We start from the raw sequence: 23,545 nt of genomic DNA on the forward strand, positions 1-23,545 counted from the left end.
ACAAAGCACACACTGTAGCAAATGTTCCTGGTCAAAGCAGTATCATTTAAAATCTATTGTGAATATTCTAAATTCTCTTGGGCTGGTCAAAAGGTCAGTGAATACTGTTGGTAGTTGGTACCTCACAGGAAGTCCCACTTGTCTTTTGGTTTGGGATTTACTAAGGCACATTTTAAGGAACGTTGAGGTAATTGTCGAGTTTCCCAACTTTAATTTATTTGATAAAGTCCACAGTCATTTGCATGTGTATGTTCTTCCTTCTTAGGAAATCTTTCCCAGAGATTTAATGTGCAAACTTGCACATTTGCAGTTGCTCTGCAGCTGATTCAGCCCGGTGCCCTTTGCAGGAGTCAGACTGCTCTGCTCGTGTTTGAGACGTCAGAGACGAACTCGCTCGGTCACATCTCAGTGACTGAGTTGTTGGGAGGTTGGAGATTTGCTGCTGGTGGGTTTTGCACACAAGATGAGATCTGAATGTAATGCTGAAATCTGCATGCAAATGCTCAAGCTGCCATTTATACATTTGTGAACTGAATAAATTACAGAGAAATGTCAGGTCCAATTCAAGTTCTTAATGTTATATACAGTGAATTAGTAAGACATTCTACAAAGGCAAAAATGCCTGATAATGCTTAATATCTTTCTCAAAAGGTGATTTTACCACAGTAAATCTGGCTGTGAACTGCTTTTATTATTTCTTTTAAACTACCATTAAATAACCCATTTTGCTAAAACAAAGGAACATTAAGTTAAAAAAAAAAGCTTGCCAGATAAAATCAAGCTGCTCTGCTAGTCTTTAAGGGAGACATGTATATAAGGAGGTATTTTATAAAGATTTAATTTTAGCTAAAAGTACAACAGTTCTTTAAAAAAAATCCCTTTCTCTTCTAGAAAGCAAGAGCATGAATGCTGATGTTTGATTTGTCTGTATAACAGGCATGAGCGGGTTAAAAAATGGTGTCTCAAATATGGTTCCAGCTTTAAAAATAACTGTAAGCATGTCACCTTTACTGTATTTGCTTTCTTTGCCATTTGAACTGGCTGCTTGCTTTACTACCAAAAGCAAGTTTGTGTAGTTTTTTGAACTCCCATCAGTGTGGCACAGCTGGGGAGGAGGCAGCTGTATTCTACTGTCACTTGCAGTTTCAGCAAAATTCTCAGCTAAATCCCAATTCCTGAATCTTTGTCAGTGGAGATTTGTAATAGAGCATGAAGGAGAAAGGACACAGACTGACTTTTTAAGTGCAAGGTAGAAGCAGAGGCTTTGAAATGTTTATACTGAATCAGGCTGTAGGTAGAAGTTTTATTTGTTTGAATGCAAGATAAAATTTTTATTAATATGTCACTGCCTGATCAGTAGGGCAGTGTTTAGGTCTGACCTAATTTCCTGACAGTAAGGTAGCTTAGTCTAAATAAACTCACTGCATCCATTTCTTTTGCTGTTGTAACCTAACGTTGAAATGCTTGGTAGGATGGAGTCCAAACCAGAATGATTCTCGGGTGTTTTCTTCTTCAGATTCTTATGCCAATATTAATTAATAATGTCTAAGAATTTGGATAAGTAACACAATATTTGTTAAACATCTAATAATAACTGTTTCAAGGAATGTCACACTGGTTGCATAAATAAACATTTTATAGTAATTATCTGATTCTAGTAAAACCTAATGGAGCATTCAAAGCCTCCAAACAGCTCACTGTGAAATTAAATTTGTTCTCATCAGCCCAAGAGAAGCATGAGAGATCCTCCATGCATGTTCAACAATCTCATACCATTGGGCTGTCACATCCAAATATCTAATCTTCAGCAAGTATGTATTTATTTGTATTTTAGACCACAGTGCCTAGTCTAGTCCACAGTTGAAATAAGAAATCCTGCTGACAGTAACTCTCTAGATATTAAAATCTTTCAGATATAATTCGTTACACTGTTTTCCCAAACACTACATTTTATGATACAGCTAATAAAATCAGTACTGAAAATCTAGTACAAGCAGTAGATCTTTGTATTAAGTTCGTTGTTATTAAGTTTATTGTTGTGCTCCTGTAGCACTGGGATATTTTTTCCTGTTTGTGATGATTTCATCAGAAGCACAGACCCAAAGGCAGTGATGGCCTGTGCTTGCTGTGACAGCTCTGCATTGCTGGGAGATGAGTGAGGATAAGAACAGAGTTGAGCTTAAGGAAGGATAATACTTATTTTCACAGCAGAACATGGAGCAGTAAATGCCATGAATTAGGTTGTTAAGTGGGCACCTGTGTGGCTGGGACTGAGAAAAATGTCAGCATTTGCAGTCATTATATTTAATGTCCTGCACTGGAACAAGGAGCAGTTGATCCCCTAATAGGCTCCCTTGTTCACTTTGGGGTTTTGTCATTGCTTTAATGTAATAATTGTTAATTATTAGCTTAAACTAGAGTTAAATTTTCTTCTTGTTTCAGTGTCCAAAGTTATATAATAAATGTAATTTGTGTTTTCATGCAGGGAAATTTTTTAGTGTGATCACTTTTTGTGTCTCTGAACAGATTATTACTTGTTTTGAATGTACTGAAAAAATCAGTTGCTTACAGCTGTAGACAAATGAGTATTCCAGCCTCTGCTTTTCAGTGGAACTAATGAGATGAGGTCCTTTATAAGTTAGACTGAGTAGTTGGTTTGTTCAGTAGTGAATATAACCATATTTACATTATTTTTTAACTGCATAATTTTTTATTCATCCTAAAATTGTCTTCAGGCTATTTGAAGATTAGAAATATATGTCTAAAGAAGAGAGAGGAGACATTTTAGCTATTACAGCACAGACTAAACCAAAAAACCTATTTCAGAACATGACCATAATGGGTTTATTAAAATTGATCAGCTTATTCTTGCATGTAATAATTTGGAATGACGCAGTGGATTGCAGGAGTTCATTAAAGCAGACACCAGAGGGGAGGCTTTTAAGTTTAAAACAAGAAACAGTGAAGAGAACAGACTAAGGAGTAAGACTGAATTGGGTGGCCAGAGAGGTCTGTTCTGTCTGTGCTTGTGCCTGTCTTATATCACAATTTTATAGCATCCTGGAAAAAATGAACGTGAAGTGAATTGAAGACCACGTTGTTCTAACTGTGCATGGACCATCAGGGAATCACTGCTTTTATGGGATGATAAAAAGTAAACAAATGAGAAGGGGGTAAGTCAGGAGGAGCACTGTTGAGATGGGGAAGGGCTGGAGGGAAGGCAGCACAGCGAGGAACAACAGCTGAGCTTTGGGGTGGGAAAGCTCTGAAGGGATGCTGGGCTGCATTTGCAAAGATCAGAGGAAACTGTGTATTATTATTTGAGATGTGACAAGATTAGAGCTTAGTTAAATTTATATTTATGTCAATGCATAAAAATCAGGTGCAATAAAGATGCAGTTGCAGAAGGAGCCTGGAAGATACAGCGTGGTGATGATGATACCATGGGGTTTGGACCTGTGTTGTCTCCAAGTGACAGGCACAGCAGTGGGGCTGTCACTGGGTAGGGGTCAGCTGAGGGGGGTGATGTAGGATCCTAATTGTACAGGTATCCAAAACAGCAGCAGAGGTGAAAGGCAGTGCTGTTCTGACAGGAGGAGACTTTCCCACAGGATGGGGTTAGCAGTTAAATTCCCTCCAGTGAAGGTACTTACAGAAAGAGCTGTGAATATAACCTTGGACTCCCCTCCTCCCTGGAAATTTAGGGAATAGTGCTAGGGAAGGTCTTCCAAATGGCATGCAAAAGGAGTAGGGCAACTGCAGACAGTGATGAAAACACACCAAAAAAAGGACAAATACCCGAAGAAGAGGGAAGTGCTCAGAACAATTAGACTTTTTGATTAAAGCAAAGAGGCCCAGAAGGCCCAGAAAAATACCCAAATCCTTCTGTGGGTTGTTTATAACAGTCATGTGATTGCTTTGAACAAGAATTACTTGTCTTTGATGATGTCAGAGTAATTCTCCTGATATCATCATAAATTACAGAAAGAACGGGCCCAGTGTTTTTATAAATTCTGGTTTCTTTGGTGCTGTTTTGACACTCTATTTTGCTTTTATCAAATTTAGGTACTATTTCTATCTGATATTTTGTATAGTATTTTCATCTGCAATTTAGCTCTTTCTTCCTTGTTCTTTGATAATCAGTCTCTTGGGTTAAACATTTTCGTATCAGAGGTTTTGGGGAGTGTTGCTCACATAAAAGTTAATTTTCTTTTTCAAATGGAAAATTTGTACTTTTCATTAAAAATTGTGTTCCCTTCAAGTTTGGGACACTTTTAAGATATATTAAAATTCTGAGTAATTTAGAAATCCAGGAAGTGATTGTACTATATTTTTACATGTCGTTAAGTTGGCTGAAGATGTCTTGGGTTGTTTCATCCTAAAGGCTTCTCCTGCCTTGGGGGGAGGGCTTAGACTTCTCCTCACATCAACACAGAAGTTGGGGTACCAACTCATCATACCATTATAACTTCTCCCTTTCCCTCATCTGATCCATATCAGTAGAAAAACTGGTGCTACTGTGAATTTATTGGTAATTTTTCATCTGGAGTACTTCTGGAGGAAAAGTTACAATGTTGGTGGAGGTCACTGTAAGGGAGGAGTTGCCTCATACAAAACTTGCAGTCAGCATGCCATGCAGAGATACAGTTTGGGGGTAAACAGTGCTTTTAAGTTGTTTTTAAGAGCTAGAGCCTTACAAAAACCAAACCCACTTTCTTACAGAGGTGCAGTATACTGTGGAATACTGTAGGAAACTGTAACTAAGAATTAGTAGCTAAAGGATTATTTCTTTGGCAGAATGATCGGTGAATTCTCCTTCTGCTGACTGAAGCCAAATTCAGTAAAGTACTTGCTTGAAATCTGCTCTTTCAGCATGTGAAGGTTGGTTGTCTTGACTCCTTTAAGCAATGCAGAAGGAACACTGGAAGTGTTTAGGCAGACAGTGATACACAACAGAGAGATGTTCTGCAACAGACACTGACATTGCACCTTTCTGCTCCTGTTCACATCCCTCAGCTTTCAGACGTGATAGACTGGGAAGCTGTGGAAAATTGTGCACAGCTGCACTAGCAACAGTTCTCACTTTCATGTTTTTATAAAAGCCAAACTGCCCTTTATGGGCTATTAATTTGCGAATTCATTTATCTCAGGGCAAGACTTTATTTACACAGCCTGACATAAAGACAGAAAATTGTAGCCTGGGATTTAAAAATGTCACTGCACATGATGCCAGGATAAACAGCACAGAAATTTATTTCAGTTGCATCTACCCTGTCGCTTCTCAAACTGTTTTTTTACATTGCCTCTCAGCACTGTATTATTTCCCTATTCACCTACAACAAACCTCCATCTAAGCTAAAATAATGCATATCATCAAATAGAAATGTTCTTCATAATAATTGGAATAATTAACTGTTACAACCAACTCTGTGCCTGGTAGAGATTAAAGGGATATTTTTTTATGCTGTGGCAGTGACCACTGTAGTTTTCTGATGGCTTCTCCTTTTAGCACTTTGATTACCTTCTCTATCTATTACAAATTCAGAGGGAGGTACCCTCAGGAGGGCTCTTGTGGCACAAATAGTCTGCTGTGCAACAGTGCAGCCCAGGGTTAGTGGCAGTCCTTCCTCTCCACCACTACACCAAGGGGTGCTGAGACATCACTCCACCTTTTCCCACCTTTCTCTCCCTGAGTTTCTCTTCTTTTGAAGTTGTTTTGACCTTCTACCAAGAAGAGGTCAAGCCAAGATACAGTTGTTCCAAAACAATCTTTACTTAGTATGATTTCCTGGGCTCTTGGGCAGGGACCTTGTTTTCCGTTTCAAGCAATCTGTTTTCTGCAATAAAACACTGAATATGTTTCTCTGTTGCTATAGAAATAATATTGCATTAAATGAGAGAATCAGTGCCCTGCTGTCGAGAAATCTAATCTAAGTGTTAGTCTCTAGAGCTTGAATTTCACCGCTGGGAAGAGGTATACATAATTCTGCAAATTATTTCTGTAACTTATGCATAAATGTCTTTATACTCTGCAACTGTTAGCTAAATTTCCCAAAGTGATAACAGGGAGTTTAACATGGTGTAATGTGTTTACACAGATCTACAGAACCTCCCCCCCTTGCGTTTCCCCGCCCTCCTTCCCCAAACATTTCCACATTTAGAGCTCGAAATTTCCAACTCTTTGCATAGGAAAGTGGCAGGAAAAGCAGCACTCTCAGCCAGGTTCCCTACCCCAGGGACAGCAGCCTGCCAGGTCTGGTGGAATTTCTGCTGGTTATTTTGTAAAGTGCAGCTTCTCCAGGTAACATGAGGTGTCATTTGCCCTGGTTTTTCTGGGTTTAATTTAGGATTAACCTAAACTGACCACAGTCCTGCTACATTAATATATCCCAAAAAGTGATATTCCTAGACCATTTTTCTAGGAAGTCCACTACTTTCTAGACTCCCCAGGTATCATATGCCTGTATTTCTCAAGTTACTCAAAGACTTCCCTACAACTTTCTACCCCATGCAGTAGTTAAACACAAGAGAGTTGTGGACCTCATATCCAATCTCACATCTGTCTTAACACGTAGTCATAATTAGCTTTAATATTTTTTTCCCAGTGTTTTTCTAAAGCTGTAGAATTCTAGTAACAGCAATCAGATGATACTTTAACCTGTATCTGTAGGATATGTGGAAGAATCAAAATATTTGTTGGTAATAGTTACTAAGGCTCAGTGTTTGTCAACATAAGTATTTTGAAGAAATGGTGAAAAAAGCTTTTATCTCACAGTACAGGAACCCCTTTATACATTTCTGTGTATAATATATATGTGTAGTCACAAAAATAGAACAGAATTTAAAAGTACCTGCTGATTGATTTGCAGAGACCTGTGTGCAAGTGTGTGTTAGAAACCTGAGTTCAGAGTTCTTGTAAAAATCCTGTTACAACTTCTTGGTTAAAAAATGCAGTTATTATTTGTGAAATGGGCCTGTGCTAGATATATGTTATGTATTGCAGGACAAAATATAATTTATATGTGTTTGTTTAATTCACAAATAATAAATGTATCAATGGCATCTAATTAAAGATTAGTCTTTAGAAAACCTAACAAAACATGTCGTCATTAGAATAAAATAGCTGGGGTTTTTTTCAAAAAATCCTTTTTAAATTTTTTTCAGTGATTGTAAATTAATCTGGCAAAAAGATAAATCTTCCTAGACAGGGACAAATTTCTGACAACCAGAAGAGTAACTGTATGGTTTGCATATTAATCTAAAGGCAGAGATGCAGGAAAAACTAGCAAAGTACACAATTGCCTTTCTTTGAAATTAATGGCATGCTTATTATTAAAAGAGACTCATCATATGAATAAGTCACCACAAGACACTAATTATATTTTTGCTGTTAAAGTAGTTTTTGTAAGGAGAAAAAAAAAAGGAAAAAAATAACAAACCCAACAACCTTTTATTCCTTTGCACAGCCATAAATATAAACCAAAAGTTGACCTGGTTTTTACCCTTGTGCTGTTACACTGTCCAAAATTGCTGTATTTTTTCACCACATCATCAGTATAGAGATGAAAAAAATCATCCTGCTGAAGCTCTTGGTGTAAAACCGTGACTGTGGCATCACCCGCTGCTGTGCCGGGTGTTGGTTCCTGTCCAGGGCCTGCCTTCAGGCAAGCTCCTGGAAATGGCTGAGGACTTGATCAGGGGGGAAGGGGCTGAGTGGATACACAACATTAAAGTGAAAATGCATTCATGATCACATCTAATAGAGAATATTTTCTTACTATGCATGGTTCCATAAACAAAAGCCAACAGTGAGGGTGGGAAAAGATAACAGGAATACTCAAATGTTTTGTGGTTGTTTTTTTCTTTAGGAACCCTATGGAGAAAAAACCAAGTGCAAGATTTAAAGAATGTTCTGAAGAACACTGACCAGGACATACCACTGGTGTTTGTCAGTGGGAATCACGATGTTGGGAATTCTCCAACAAGAGAAACAATAGATGATTACTGCAAGAACTGGGGAGACGACTACTTCAGCTTTTGGGTTGGAGGTGTTTTCTTTCTTGTGCTGAATTCTCAGTTATTCTTTGATTCTTCCCAATGCCCTGAGTTGAAGCAAGCCCAGGATGTGTGGCTGGATGAGCAGCTGGCTGTTGCTGAAAAGCAGAAATGCAAGCACATAATTGTATTTCAGCACATCCCTCTGTTTCTGAGTACACCCGATGAAGACCACAGTTATTTCAACTTGGAGAAATCAGTTCGTGAAGAGATAATGGAAAAGTTTCATAAAGCAGGTATTTTCTCAAACTTTCCTATTCTTTAATTTTTGTTTCAAATTGTTAATGGCTCAGCCGCCAGACAAAATGCATTTAACTTAAATGGTCCTGTTTTCAAGGAATGTTAGATACTGCTTGTGAGCCTCATTGTTCCCCACAGATCAAAATTATTAACTGAATCTGGTCACCTGAAAAAAGAACCAAACAAAATTTAAAACTTTGAGTGATAAGTAAAAAGCTAAGCATGAAAAATTCTTTAACAAGGGTTCCATTTTGCAGTTATAAGGCAATCTGAGTTTTTCCTACCTGCAGAGTGGAAGATCAGGTATTACTGTAGGAGAAAAATACAGAATTTATGTTTTACATAAAACATGGAAACAGAATTCAGAATTACCTTGGAGGTTGCTTTCTCCCACACTGAGCCAATTTTAAACCAAGAGTGTAATGCACTCCAGATATATTCAGTGTTAAAACAAGTCTTGCTCTGCTAAAATCAATCCTTTGCATATCCATTGCTAATAGGGGCCATCTCTGGGATGAAGGGCAGGTGGAACATGTGCTAAACAAGTACATTGTGCCAAATCCCTGAGCTTTGTCTGGTGCCACTTGAACGCCATGGAGACAGACACAGTACCCAGCTACTCCTCCACGCTGTTCCCATTGTTTTCACTTAATTGCCTTCATGTTCCTGGAGTGTGCCAGTCCCTCAAAATTTCCTGCCATCACTGCATCAGTGTCATTTTCTCTGTATCTATAAGAGAGCACATTATTTGGATTACTGAACAATGCACATTTTTTATGATATTGTTCCTAATTTACCATATAATTGTTAAGCCTGGACTCATCCAAACTCAGCCTGATTTCCAAGCTCTGAATCTCCTGCTGTTTCCAATCAGCAGGGCCAAAATTCACAGCTATCTGAGGGCTCTCCAGGGCACTGATATATTTGCAGATTCAAGATTTACAAGTGGTTTTTTTCCCCATGAGGAGACATGCTGAGAATACCTCATAATATCTTTTTTAATTTTTGTGCCAGTGTTAATACAGTGGAAGTATTGCTGTTGGAAGGTCGGGCAGTTCTGTGACTGCCTGTATACTGTGAACTGAATCACATCCTCGTTCAGGGGGTGTATCCCAGGAAATCAGCATTAATGTGGAAACCAAGGCAGTTCTGTTCTACAGCTTTCTGTCATCCAGATGTTTTTCTAACATTTGGCAACACTCAGTACTGGGAATATAATTGATGAAGAGGTAAAAGAAGTTGTGCAAAACTGTCATTGTAACATTGTTGTTACATTATCGTGTTTCCCAGAAGGATCTTTCAGACTGATTCTCCAAACCTGTGTACAGAGGCTTAACCAAAAGTTGGTTAGGCCTCAAATGATGGGGGAAAGCCAAAAGAAGCCAGCAATACAACTCTATGGAAGAAATTCCCAAACTCCTTTCTGTGCCACCTTTCTGTTCCTCCTATCATTTCCCATTGTGTCCCTCATTCCCCTCTCTAATCCAGCTCGTTGTTTGGTTCCCTAATGAATGTGTTTAAACACTTTCGCTTGCTCTTTTGTCCAGTGAGTCAATAGGTGATATTCACAATCCAATAATCAAGCAGTTTGCTAATGAAATGAATACAGAGAACAGGCAGCTCAGTGGGACTCAGACTGCTGAGAAAAATGAGCTGAATCAAAAGTTGGCTCAGAGTTTCCTTAGTAACAGGTGGGCTTTCATTATTCAGTTGAAGAACGGCCTTTGTGAGACCACAGAGTGGTATCAGTGGGTTGCCCAGAGGAGTTGGCATGGTGGGACAGATGCACAGATGTGCAAGGACACACCTGCTCTCTGAACCTCTGCCACAGAACAATCCATTTCAGCATATCATTGGCCATAAAATTGGTTTTCCCACAGTTCACTTCATATGTTCTTGGAGGATTAAAACACAGAATATTGCTAATGAAATCCCAGGCTACTTTGCTTGGTTTTGTTGTTTTAATTATGATTTTCAGTCTAAGAAGGTTAACCCCTTATAGCAGTTAATTTAGAAATTTGGTAAACTCTTTATTCTGGAAAAACAAAGTCAATCTGCCTTTTTCTGAGTCCACCAGACTGCCACTATTAGTCTTCCCCCAACCTGTCACCAGTCCTTCCTTCCTTCTGCTTTGTTGCTGTTGCTGTTTCAGTATTTCTAAGGACTCCAAAGGTTTGTTATGTAATTACATAAAATTTCAGTTTTAGGGGTTGCTGTGCTTGGCAATGCAAGTTATTAGATGGGCATCATGTTTCAGTGTTGATAACCCAGGATCAGAGCTGGATCTATCCCAGTTTCCACATTTGTACTTTTTCTGGAAGTGTCAAACACAGAGCCATCACTCACTGGGTTAGAGAGAGACAGGAAAGGAAGGACAGTGTAGAAATTCAGGTCTTTCTGTGAACAAAGAAATTGATATGAATATATGTAGGAAATAATCACATACTTACAGAATGGTGATATTGCACAGGTGCTTTAAAGTGAGTATACAACTTCAGGAAATTCTGATATGAAATTCAAAGCCCATATCATCTGTAGTTATTCTTTTCTAATCTCTTACAGATTACATAATGGTTTTGGTTTAAGTATCTGCTCATTACAAACAGAGATAAAAGACTAGCTGTAGAGGCTACATCTGGTACAAAATACTGAATTACATTTCTCACATTAGAAGTGTCCTTAACAGTTGGGCTAATTAAAGATAAAATCATGTCCTTATGATAAATATTTATAAATTGAAAATCTGGCACTTGTAAATATGCATTACTACTATGCAAAGTTAAGCCATACTTGTAAGCTGCATGTCTAAGAAATCCTAGTAGCCCAGTTTTTCTTTAAATGCATTGTACCAGGGACTGTCCTTGAAAATGTCTTTTCGGTCACTGTGGAAACCAACTCAGTTGAAGGCAGAGTTTATCATTTAAGTGAAGATATGTTTGTGAAAGTCTATTTGTATAACTTCTGCAAGTTTAGCCTAAGTTGTCAAAGCTCTTTCTTCTCCACATGCAGAAGGTAAGTGCAGAAAAAACCTGTGTGCAGGAACTGTGAAAGAGCTGACCTGATGCTCTCAGCTGTAAGATCTGCTGGAGTCACTCGCCTGCTGCATGAAATGCATATTCAGCTCTCAAGGACTTTACAGTGCTGATAGAAATAGGTTTCCTCAGAGCATTGTAGGGAAAATAAAGAAGTGGTAGTAGTCTAGCCACATATCTGGTGGTCTGCATGTCGTGTGTCTTTGATAAACATTGTAGCTTTCAAATTAAGCAGGTTATGTAATAGAAGACCTGCTTGTTCTTACATATCTCATTCCAGTAAAATCTTCTTAGGATGTTAAAGATTTTTTTTCTATGACCTGAAAAGGATGGGTATTTTTGGTGAGCTGTAGACAATCTTTTAAAGACTTTTTGTCCTGAGAACCATCACTGACATGCTGAACATTACTTACATTACTTAATACAATATAGTAATAGATGTTCTTAATGGCCCAAATGAACTAGAACATTTAAGCAAATGTCTGAACTTGTTTAAGAGCTCTGTTGAATAAAACCTAAATTAATAGCTGGTTTTTCACCAACAAAGTTGGAAAAAGACTTTTTGTTTCAAAGTTAGATGAAGAGTATAGGTGGTCTGTCTAGCTGAGAGATTTTGCATCCAGAATAGAATCACTAGACAATAGGTAGAAAATACAGAAGGAAATTCCCTGCAGTCTTCAACTTCTCTTAATTAAAAGTTTTATAGTCATCCAAATGTCTTCAAAGCAATTTTTCAGATGTGGTTAAAAATACTTAATATGTCCATAGGGGCAAAAATAACAACCTAACTTTATTAAATGGCATGGGTTTTTATTATATTTGTCACTGTAGGTGCTGTAACTTCTAACACCTTTACTCATTAAAAGAGTGTGATATCTACATTCTCCTCTTAGAAATGTTGTGACAGGAGAGCAGTGTTAAAGGAAGAAGAACATCCACAGCTGAGATATATTTGAGCACAAAGTTAAAGCATGGAGTGCTGAAAGCTGTTGTTTCTAAAATTTACCAGACAACATATGCTATGTTTCATTATTTTCTTTGTTGTGTAATCAAAGTTGACAGGGGAGTAATATTTTCTTCTTCCTGCCATTGAGACCTTGATTTTGGCAAAGCCCATGCACTGAGTGAGTAATCTCAGTGCTTATGTGTCAGTGTTTAAGATAATTTAAAGACTCTCAACTTCAGTAATTTAGATCAACCTCTTTCAGTGTTGCTGTTATGCTCTTTTTGGTACAGGTTGAGTGACCAAATTCGTTATTTTCTACATCACTATGTGAGAACAGCGGGTTTTAGGACCATTCCTCAGGTATGGTGATGTAATCTAGATACATGTAGGCATAGTTGGGGTTTTTTCAGAAATGCAGCAGTAAGTACAAAATGCATATCCTCTGTAAGGACATTAAGTCATTAAGTAGTATTTTTTCTGGGATAAATTTTTTTAAATCAGTTTTATCCACTGGTCTAAAACTTCTTTTTGATCCTTAGAGCACACAGCAATCCAGAGCATTCTTTGGGGTTTGTGTCAGGTCTCTGAGAAAGCTTCACTTTCAAATGGAAAAAGTAGCAAAACCAGGAAGTAAATTCCACTGAAAGGTCACAAGAGGCATCCACAAAACCTGACTTGAAAGACAGGGTGACCTTCTCCAGACAGCACCTCAAAAGGGTGATTTAGACCAGTGCTCTAATTAGGTGATGTGGAATCACCCTCTGGCTGTGCCTGTTTTTTTCCTCTGATTATGTAGGAAAAACAAGTGACACTGAAATCCTTTTCTGTATAGCTCTGTTTAGTATTGTCCTATCTAAAGATACTTTTGACGTAGATATACTTTGTAAAATCATATCTTGTCTCCCACTTACACAGACCCACTGACCACCAGCTGCATCAAACTCCTGATGCAACACTGACCAGTGGGACTATTTCCTACTACTGGAGCTCCACTGGTGGGAAACTGCTGGGGTTTTTTTTGGATAACAGGTCTGAGAAGTGCCTGAGCACTGAGCAGTTCTGGTAGCAGTGCTGTGACTGATGCTTTCACATCTTTGTTTGCTGCTGCAGCACCTGCTCAGCAGATGAGGCGATGGGAGCACTCTCAAATTGCAGTGAGATAAAATCGATTCTATTCCACTCAAGAGATTTTGTTTTCAAAGACTACTAAATATTATCATTCAGTTTGTAGCACTGGAGTCTTGAAAAGAAGAGGTAAACCACGTGCCCAGGGGAGAAAAAAAGGCACAGCAAAAAATGCCAATGGTTAATGTGGGCTCTTGTAGGGAAGCTGAAAGAGCATCATTTTGGAGAGCAAAATTGTTCTGAGAGCAGGTATTACTCTTGAACTGAGCACATTGTTCAGCACTTCAGACAGCAGCTGTATGCTGCAAGTGAACGGAAGAAAGAGAAGCCAGTTTGTGTCTGATACTCTAGGGAGAATGTTCAAGATCAATTTATCCATGTGACTTAAATGGTTGTATTTGCCAGAAACACTGCCTTTTAAAAAATACCCATCTACTCTTCCATGTGTGTGGGTGTACACACATATCTCATAGTAGCATCTCCCTGTGCCTGGATACCTACTTTGTTCTCCTGTCTATGAAAACGATGAAAGGGCACAAGAGTGTTGATAACATTCAGGTTTTTCACTCAATACAATTTTATTTCTTTACAGAACTGCTTCTCCTCCTCTTGCTTCCATTTTGGCTCTACTGCTGCTCCTCTCTCTCTCTCCTGCAGTTCTAGGGACAAATACATACAGGATCAGCTTTTTCTTGTATATCCTGTTTCTTCAGTCCTTGATTGAGCAAGAGGTTTGTGTAGTGAATCTGTGATTTTTGGATAAACATAATTCTATTTAAAATCTAATTTTATCATTAAACTTGAACAGCTAACATAAAAGCAGAGTAATTAGACCAGAATGACGACCCCAAATCCTTGTGAAGAGCACAGGACAGAAAAGTGCATAATAAAGGTATTTCTTTCAAGTCCTCTTCCCACCTCCAACAATTTTTCTTTCAGGGACTTACTGCATCATATTAATGTTACCAATATAGTGCAAATTAGTGATTACTCTATAGATTTGATCGGTTGATCTGTGAAAACTGCTTTCACAAAGGTCTGTGGGAGGGAGTTTCATGTTTCATAGCTCTGTGAAGAATGCCTCCTTTTGTTTGCTTTGAACTTCACCTGCAGTCTGGATGGAGAGCCATCAGCCTGTGAATGAAATGCAGTGAACATGGATTCCTGTCTGCCATTACTGTAAAAAATAGTTCATTAATCAGCACTTAAAGGGTGATAATCTGGCCCATGTGATAAATTTCACTGCTCAGTCAGAACCACTTTTTTTTCCCAAAATTCTCTACCGAGTGCATGGGAAGAGAAGCAAGGTCTGTACTGTACCCATTACATATTTATTATGTCATTCATATTGCACTAATTTAGCCTTCTCCTTCTTTTACAGTCTCATTTGCTTTTGCTGAGAAAAGCATTTATTTAATTGAAGGCTCAGTCTAAATAAAGCATGCTACTGATTGCCTATGCTAATTATTCCAGGCATTCTCCTCCTAATTTGGAAAATCTGCTTGCTTTTCTTTGGTTTATTTTTATAGTGGTAATTTTCTTCCTATATTTTTACACTGTCCATGGTGCTGGGTTGAACAGTTTGATTTCCAGCCGAGGCAAGGCCAGTCCAGCAAACCTGAACACAGCAAACCTGCCTCAGAAATGGATTTTGTACATTAGGAACTAGAGCTGGAAAACAACTTCTGAATTCAGGGGGCTTTGGATTCAAGCCATGGAAGTAAGTGTAGTTACAGAAACTGGAGTCAGACACCCCTGGAATTTAAACTAGTTCAAGTCTCAGTTCCAGCCCAATATCATCTGATTGTGTGAGAAAAATTGTTTTCTAGGTGCATGTTTCTTCATTATTTTTTATTATATTTCAGGTTAAACATGGGTACATTATTTTCCATCCTGTTTTAACCTATTTGGATTTCTGTAATTGTTGCAACTAGATTTCCCTAGAGTCTGGGGCTCGAGCTGTATTTCTTGAGTTAAACTAGGAAACATCAAATTTTTCGAGTTAGGAAAAGAGATATATTTCACAAAATCTTACTGTTGCACTGTTATGGAAAATACCTTAATAAAGGAAAAAGATGATTTGGTTAGCATTTCATGTTTATAACAGAGATATTTTATAATGACTTAACTACTTCTTAAAGAGAAAGGCTGGTCAAAACACTAATTAAAAGAATGTGGCTGTGTGTTGGTCCATATAGAGAAGGCAGGCCATAGTCCCCTTTCTTTCCTGCCCCAAATTGAGTTGAAAACATGCCCAGTCTTCCATGTCCTTACATTTTTCTACTCTATGGAAAACAACAGTAGAGTACCAGAAGTCTGGGAATTAGGGGACTGCAGCTGCACAATAAGCTAAGACTGGGATGTTACCACTCTCAGGGGAATTATCCAGGAGACACAGCTAAATGCCTTTGTTCTCTTACAGTGCAGTTATGTCCAAATCATGCTGACCCTTTTCCCTGGTGCCACAGAAGGGTGGTAAATGATAATTTGTACAAAGAAGATGCTGCACTTTTAAAATTCTGTAAAATAACTTCAGCTTCTCCTGCTAACAGACCAACTGCCTTCTGCATGAGATTCAGTTGTAGTTTCTTTCCATGTAATGAACTGTTTTCTCATCTGGTTCTTGTCAGAAATAAGATCAAAAGCATGATAACAACTGGGGTAGCTAAGGTTTTCTTCCCTTCTTTTTCATTATCTCCAGGCCTGAAAAAGGGTGGTGAATAGTTCATTTAGGCCTCAGTTTCCTTGAGAACGTTGCTCTGCCTTGGGTTGCTTGGGAGCTCAGAAGTGCTGTGGGATGGCCAGTTACAGAGAATCATCTCTTTTAAATCAGAGCTGCTGCAGTCTGGGAGGATGGGATGGTTGTACAGAGGCAGTTGCTCCTGAGCCTGGTTGGCTTGGTCATCCCTTTCTGTTTCAGTCTTCTCCATGAAGCATCCAGAGCAAATCTGATACTTGTGTATTATCGTTGATAATTGTGTAGGCATCTTCCCCTGCTAGGCCACGGAGTCAGTTTAACTCCCTCTTACAACCACTCTGTAAGAAAAGCAGGTTTTAAGACAGTGTGCTGGTGTGGGTCACAAAGCTGCAAAAGAGAAGCCAGAGAAAAAGAGAAGACAGGAAATGCTGGTAAAAATTGTCCAACTTACCAGAAGTGTTAAACTAAGGAAGATGAAAATCAACAAGAGCTTGCCAAAGCTCCTGCAATGACTTAGTGGTGAGCTGGATTTAGAAAGCAGACTCTGGAAATGAGAGGGGGGAGGAAAGTCTTCAGAGGTGGTTTTGAATTTCCTGTTGAGAAATGTCTGCAGTAGAAACCATGAGCAAAGTGTTCGCATCGTGGTTTTGACTTGGGAAAAGGTATCCAAATTAAAAGATGAATTTTGTTTGAAATTTTCTTAAAATTGATTTGTGCTTTAAAGGCTCTGCTTATGAAAGAACATCCAGGAAGCATCCAAGGTAGCAGCTGAACTATATGAGATGTGAATCCCTCTCCCCAGCACTTACCTCTTGCCTTGCCAAAGCCACTGTGTAGCCTTACAGCCCTAAAGCCACAGTGCAGGCTGTGAATTACCATAAAACCAAAGTGTTTATTAACTCATTTCATGGTGTAGCTGGTGAAGACTCCAAGGCTTATCAACATGTGTAAATGTTACATCTCCTCAGGTGACTATCCATGGTTTGGTTGGTTGTTATGTCATGACTTATTTATGCCAAATAGGCTGCTCAGGGCTCACAGAACTTGAACCAAAATAGGTATTTTGTTCTTTAGTAGGGATGGATTATTCCATCAGAAAAAAGGAGTTATGATCCTATCTTTGGAAAAGGTAAATCTTTTTGTCTTTCAGATTCAGCTTTGTCAGATGAGAACTAAGAAGGACATTTTGTGCTTGATCAGAAAATGATGGTAAATTACATGGCAGGAGGACAGCTTTTGATGACTAAAATCAGAATCAATTCCTGTATTTCAACCTTTTTTTGCAAAGACACTGACTTTTTTTTGCATATTGATTGATTCATAAACCTCATGTTTGGTAGGCAGGCCTGAAGCTCTTTGGGTTTGGGTGTTTTCATGATCCAAGAACAGTCAGAGCAAGCCCTGGTGCCAGGCACTGGGTGGAGCCCGTCCTGCATCTCTGCCTTCCAGTCCTTTCGGATCAGAAATTCATTTGGCAGTTCAGACCTTTCTTCCCAAGCAGGTTCTCCATAATCTTGTGTCGGTTTGTGGTGGATCTGATGTGAGGTGATGATCACAGAGACAGCACATGTGGATTACTTTGCTTGCTTTTCTTTTAGAGTAACTGCACAGTTCTTTACTTTATTCTGATTTTAATCCATTTTTCTTTAATGAGTAATCCATTAGGTATGAACAATGTCTTGCAGTAATGGATCCTGCTTTTTTTTTAGTTAATGGATACTGTGAAACCTCCAGTCACATTTAAATTCAAATCACTATGTATTTCATAAAAAAACAAATAATGAAATGCCTGTGAAGGTGCCATTCTTTGGACATTTTTTAATATTTCATGCAGCTTTTATATCAATGCTTTTCCCAGCTGCTATTTAAGAAACCAGGAATTAAAAACAAATCACAGCTCTACCTTTATTTTTTTCTTTTGTAGTGGGAGGGGACTGTGTCTTTTAGTGTATAGCAGGATGCATTTAACTGACCTGAGGATACATTAAAGGGGACCATAAAAATGGGACCAGCCAGGACACTCTTCTTTCTTCAGAGATTGGGGAAAAAAAAGGGGGGTGTTGCTAGCAACTTGACAGTATTACTTCTGAAAAAACATCTGAAATGAATAAATTAAATTTGAGTGCATACATCTCTAAGATTCCTTTTATGTTAAAGATCAAAAGCAAGAGCAAAGTAAATTGCCTGCTTGTCATCTTAGAATTATTGCATTGACTGGTTCAGATTTCCTTCTTGTGCTAACTAACAAAAGTGAGTGGGATACAGTTGAGTGAACAGAAATGTGCTGCTGCAGACAAAACACCATCAGTGAGACTTCTGTTAATACCCAACAGTGACCTGTTTGTTTCTTTGTTTAGGATGTAACACACCAACAATAACAAGAACTAACACGAGCACTGGAAATAGGGGACCTGAAAATTCTGGTCTGGGCAGAATTTACCCTGGGAGGTTTCTAAAGCAGACACTGAATTCCAGCAGAGGCAGCTGGATCCACAAGGGCATTCCAGCACTGAACACCTGTGTGGTGCAGTTGGGATCTGAATAACATCCATATGCTAAAATGAGGGATTTGGATGAACAGTACCATGAACACCAGCTTGTTTAGGCAGAGTCTGTCTCCCACGGCCACCAGGAGATAAAAGATTTAAATCACATCCTTGCTGGTCTCAGCTATTGTGTTGCATTGCTTACAACTCACCAAAACACCTTCCTCACTGCAGGCAGTTAGCAGATGTTCAGTGGCATTGTAGTGAAGTTGTGGTATTTCCCAGAGAAGAAAAAAAGGTGTGTGATTGGTGGGCCAAACCTTTTCCCTGGTGTCTGTGTCTGTCTAGGGTGGGTTTGTCAAAATCTTCCCTTGAATTCTCCGAAAGTGGAATTTATTTTATTTTTAGCATAACTAAAAATGCTTTATTACTTTTGTATCCTCTGGCCTTCTGATTGCACTTAGTCAGGGCTTGATTTACATATATGATGACATAAAGTCTTGACTTCTTTTCCTCTTTTAAATCCGAAGGTTAAATTCTCTGAATGGTGGGATGATGTTACTTTAGGACACGGATCCTTCCAGTAAAAGGACAGCACTTATTCCCTTGCAAAGTACTTATTTCTGTGACTGAAAGAGTGTCATATGGGTTTGCACCTCATTATGCGTTTATGATTGTTACTTTTTCCTAACATTTTCATAGACTAAAGTGGTTTTGCTTGCCTGCAGAAGAAGTGGAAAATACTGAGAAGGCTATCAAACAGTCACTGTTATTACCTGCAACGTGGTAGCAGTTGAGCATCTCAAAGTGACTGCAGCATCACTTGTAAAGCATGTTTGTTGCATTATGATTTTAAGGGCCCAAATAATAACCTGGAAAGCACAGAATCTCATCAAAGAGCCCCTTGTGTCACAGCCCATTGTACTCCACCATTGCCTGTTGAGGTTTTCTAATTGAGTTTGTCCCGAGATTTAAAAAATCCTCCCCAGTTTTGTTGGGTTCCTGCAGCTGAGTCAGAGCAGCTCCCAGAGTTGTTCTGCTGCCTCCCTTGCAGTGTAAGTCCCTCAGCAGAGAGATGAGTAGGTTACACGAGCGGGGATAATTAGCACTGATACACTAAAATAGGGTAACAGACAAGTTGTAGCTGAGAAGGACAATACAATGACTCATTCTCTGTTTTCCACCTTGACTCATTTGCTATTTGAAAAGGGTTTGGATTTTGAAATATGAAAGCCTGTGTAGCTCTTCCCAGGCACACAGCAGAATAATTTATATTTTGCTTTCCAAGCTGCTTAATTTTTAACTATACTTTGAGCCTAGTTTATATATTTTATATCAGTCTTCGCTAACTCCCACAAAAGCAAAGAATTGATGTTAGACAGCTGTCTTAAGATGGGTTCACCTACTTTGCTTTTCATTTATTCACTGTGAAAGAGGTCTAAATCTGCTGCAGAAGAAAGCATGGAAGGTTTTTCTGGCTAGAGAAATAAGGATTTCCATGTGAAGTCACAGTTTTCCTCATTACAGCTCTCTGGCTTTAAATTACCTCTGCTATCTTATAAAATATCTGCTGTCTGAAGGCAAAATCAGTTGTTGCTGGCTTTTTATTTTTTTAAATGTCATTTAAGGTTGTGGTATCTGACAAATTGCCCCCTCTGGCCCACCACTTGAACAGGACTAAGCAGGTGATACATTTTGTGTTAAGCATGGAATGGCAGATTGCTGGAATAGATGAGCAGTAACCAATGAAGTTTGGGGTTGTCATCACAGTGTCCATCCCTGGGTATCATTATAGGCTTGCTCATCATTCTGTCATGGTTTTCAGGGAATACTTAGTGGGATTTTGAATCGCTCAGTATTAAATTGATACATTTTCAGAGGCTTTATGTGGAACCATCAAAGTGTCGTTTTGCTCGAGGAGCACACAACCTATTGTATTTCAGTAGAGAAATTACACCTAAGTCCTTTAGAGGCGTTTAAAAATGTTTGAATTGTCATTTAATAGTGTCATAAATCAACACCAGCTCTAAACACTTTCTGTAACAAAATGTAAAATTAATTTAAATGTTTTGCACTTGATGATAAACAACAGAATTTCCAGTGTTTTCAGCCATCTGGTCCAGTAATTTTTCTGTTTCGCAACAGTATAAAATAGGATTAAATGCAATTTCAGGAAGCTGTGAGAGTCTGAAATCTGAGGATCTTACACTAAGCATGCCAAAACATAATCCCAAATCCTGTTTGTAAAATTAGCTATTTATCCTACCTCCACGTTTTCATGCAAAATAAATTCTGCACTACCTTAAATTGGCAGGAAAGCTGGTGAATATTTTTTTACCAAACTGTGAATGCTTTTGACTGTGATGCTCAGCTGCATCTATGGCCAGTGCACAGAAAGGCTCAGTGGTGAAGGAATTTGGCATCAGCTGGAAATGAAAAGCTCTGTCATGACAGAACGTTCTCTCTTGGGGGAAGAAGCTCGATTCCCAACTCTGCTGCCTATGGGTTTGCAAACTTTGACAGGAAAGGCAAGTACTTAGCAACAAAATGACTTTTTCTTTAATCTGTTTGGTAGCATGAATTGGACTTGCAAGGACAATCCAAAAGGCCATTCAGGGCAGTGAGCAGTGAGTAGAGAGTGTTTGCAAGAGGGAAGAAAAAAAAAGAAGAAATTACTGGTTTGGAGGTGACAATGACACGATTCATTTAATGTCAAATTGTTTCAGAAGTTCTACAAAAATCCCATGGCTACTGAGGAGGATGGGAGGAATGTAGACCTGGCACGTGGATCATTAGGAGTCGGACAAAATCAGACAGCATTTGCAAATTTTTTGTAAAAAAATCATGTTCTGAGAGAAGGGGAAGAATGGTTGGACTTCTTTAAACATTCTTTTGGCTAATCAGACAATGATTCAGTCAGGCATTTCAAAATACATTATAAAGCCTTAAATATGAATTATGGGTGTCCTCTTTACCTGCTTCTGCTTGTCATTTAGCTTTTCTGCTACCCCTGACCAAGATGGGATGGTACTTGCATGAGACCTACCCAGAAATTTTCTGAATAGCATATTGTTGTCTCCTGCCACAGGTCAAATGTATTTCTTTCAAGTTTATAATGGGAGTGATTTTTTTACTCCAGTACAGTCCAAAATAGAAGTAATCTGGTTTTTTTTTCAAAAGAACAGAACAGCCTTTAGTCATTAAAAATACAGAGGGAATCAGAATAAACCTGCCTTGTTTGTACCCCATACTAGATAAATGTTAATTCATGTCATTCTGAGCTGGACTCTTCTTGCAGGTGCCAGCCTTTCCTGGCTGCTCTCATCTTTCTTGCCCTCTTCTTATAACTCACAACCTCTTCTGCTTTATTAGATTTCTTTGATGTATCTGGCTCTGTTCCATCTGTCTTGAGCAAAGATTACAACTTACCTTCTCATGTGTGTTTTTTATTTGTCTTGCCCTTTTTCTTAAGGTCACTGGCCTTGGGTAAACTCTCCTTAGCGAATCTTCTTCATGTTAATTGACAAATACAGCTCCACTATCCTTGCCTTTTAATTCATGTTTGAGTAGCATCATTCTTTAGGCAGGTACCTAATTTTAATCTGCTGCCTCTGAACTGTTCCTTCTCTCTAGCCAAAGGAGTAGTGGGATGACAAACACACCTTGCAGTGAGCATAAAGAAGTCAAAGTCCAGTAACCCTAAACAGAGCTGGTGAAGCAGAATGAAGTTTTACTAATTATTTATTACTATTAGAATTATTTACTTCTGTTTACTAATTAATTGTTCAAAATGCAAGTTCAGGTAAACGGTTTAGTTTTAATTTAATGCTGCATGTAAAGAATGAAGGTAAACGTGACACCTGTAAACTGCTAACCCAATACATGCTCTCTCTCCCTTTTTTTTTTTTAACAGGCATTAAAGCTGTATTTGCTGGGCATTACCACAGGAATGCTGGAGGGTCCTACAAAGGCCTGGAAATGGTGGTTTCATCAGCTATAGGATGTCAGCTGGGAGACGACACGCACGGGCTTCGAGTGGTGGTGGTCACAGAGGAAAAGCTGGTTCACAGATATTACAGTTTAAATGAACTGAGCAGCCAAGGCATAGAGAAAGAGCTGCTGGATGTGCTTGCTAAGCAAAAGTAAGCTGTATCAAAGGGGTTTTTCCATATTAGATAAATATAAACAGTTTCATGAAGTTTCCCCAAGCTAAAATACAGATTCCTGACTGCACCGTGTCCCAGAACAGCTCTCAATTTGTTGTCCTCAATAACAAGAAAGTTGTTGACGTGTTTTTCTTTTTGAAAATGAGACCTGTGAGGAACATGGAAGAAGAGCAGAGCTAATATGGTGATGTGTCATTGAAAAGTACTGCTCTGAGAATCTTCATCTCAAAAAGGTTTGAAATCAGCAGACTCCCACTGACTTTAAGCAACCTCCGGATCATTCCGTGTTACCTCGTGTCAGATTTTCCCCCATTTCCCAGGCTTTACTTTCTTAGCTCTTTGGAGCCAGCAGCAGTAGGAGAACAAACACATTCTGGTTTGCAGTCACAGCTTGGGGTTCTGTTATATCCATTATAAGGTTTCATATAATGTTACATAGTTCTATAGTTTCTGTTATATAGTTTTATACAACAAAAAGTCTATAAATGAGGCTAATACAGACATGCCACTGACAGCAACTAAATGTGAAACAACTATTTTCATTTTGAAATTTAACTACCATTCAATTAGCATATATTCTTGCTACAGAAGTTGGAATAATTGCATGGGGAGAATGTTCTGTACAGAATACTGTTGTCAGAAGTCATTTTGTTGAATCGTAGACAAGAGGAGAGCATTGATTTCCAAATGCAATGTAGAGTGCCTTCCTGTAGTATTAGAGAATATTGAAAACCCTAAAAAATATATTTTCTTCACTGGAATAAGTCATTAAAAATAAATTCTGTAAAAGAAGTTTA

General features: G+C 38.6%; 1 protein-coding gene across 3 annotated transcripts in view; it reads left to right on the top strand.

Annotated features, from left to right (window-relative positions):
* The window catches only part of CPPED1 (calcineurin like phosphoesterase domain containing 1), a 42,064-nt gene extending 18,519 nt beyond the window's left edge, over positions 1-23,545 (top strand). For all 3 annotated transcript variants that reach the window (XM_027743939.2, XM_027743938.2, XM_027743942.2), the window contains 2 exons: positions 7,869-8,291; positions 22,496-23,545. In XM_027743939.2, the coding sequence (XP_027599740.1) occupies positions 7,869-8,291; positions 22,496-22,728 (656 nt within the window). In that variant the 3' untranslated portion in view covers positions 22,729-23,545. The remainder of the gene's footprint in view (positions 1-7,868; positions 8,292-22,495) is intronic.

The sequence above is a fragment of the Pipra filicauda genome, unplaced genomic scaffold (assembly GCF_003945595.2).
Source record: "Pipra filicauda isolate LSUMZ 115617 unplaced genomic scaffold, ASM394559v2 scaffold127_size2900866_pilon, whole genome shotgun sequence".
Classification (NCBI taxonomy): domain Eukaryota; kingdom Metazoa; phylum Chordata; class Aves; order Passeriformes; family Pipridae; genus Pipra; species Pipra filicauda.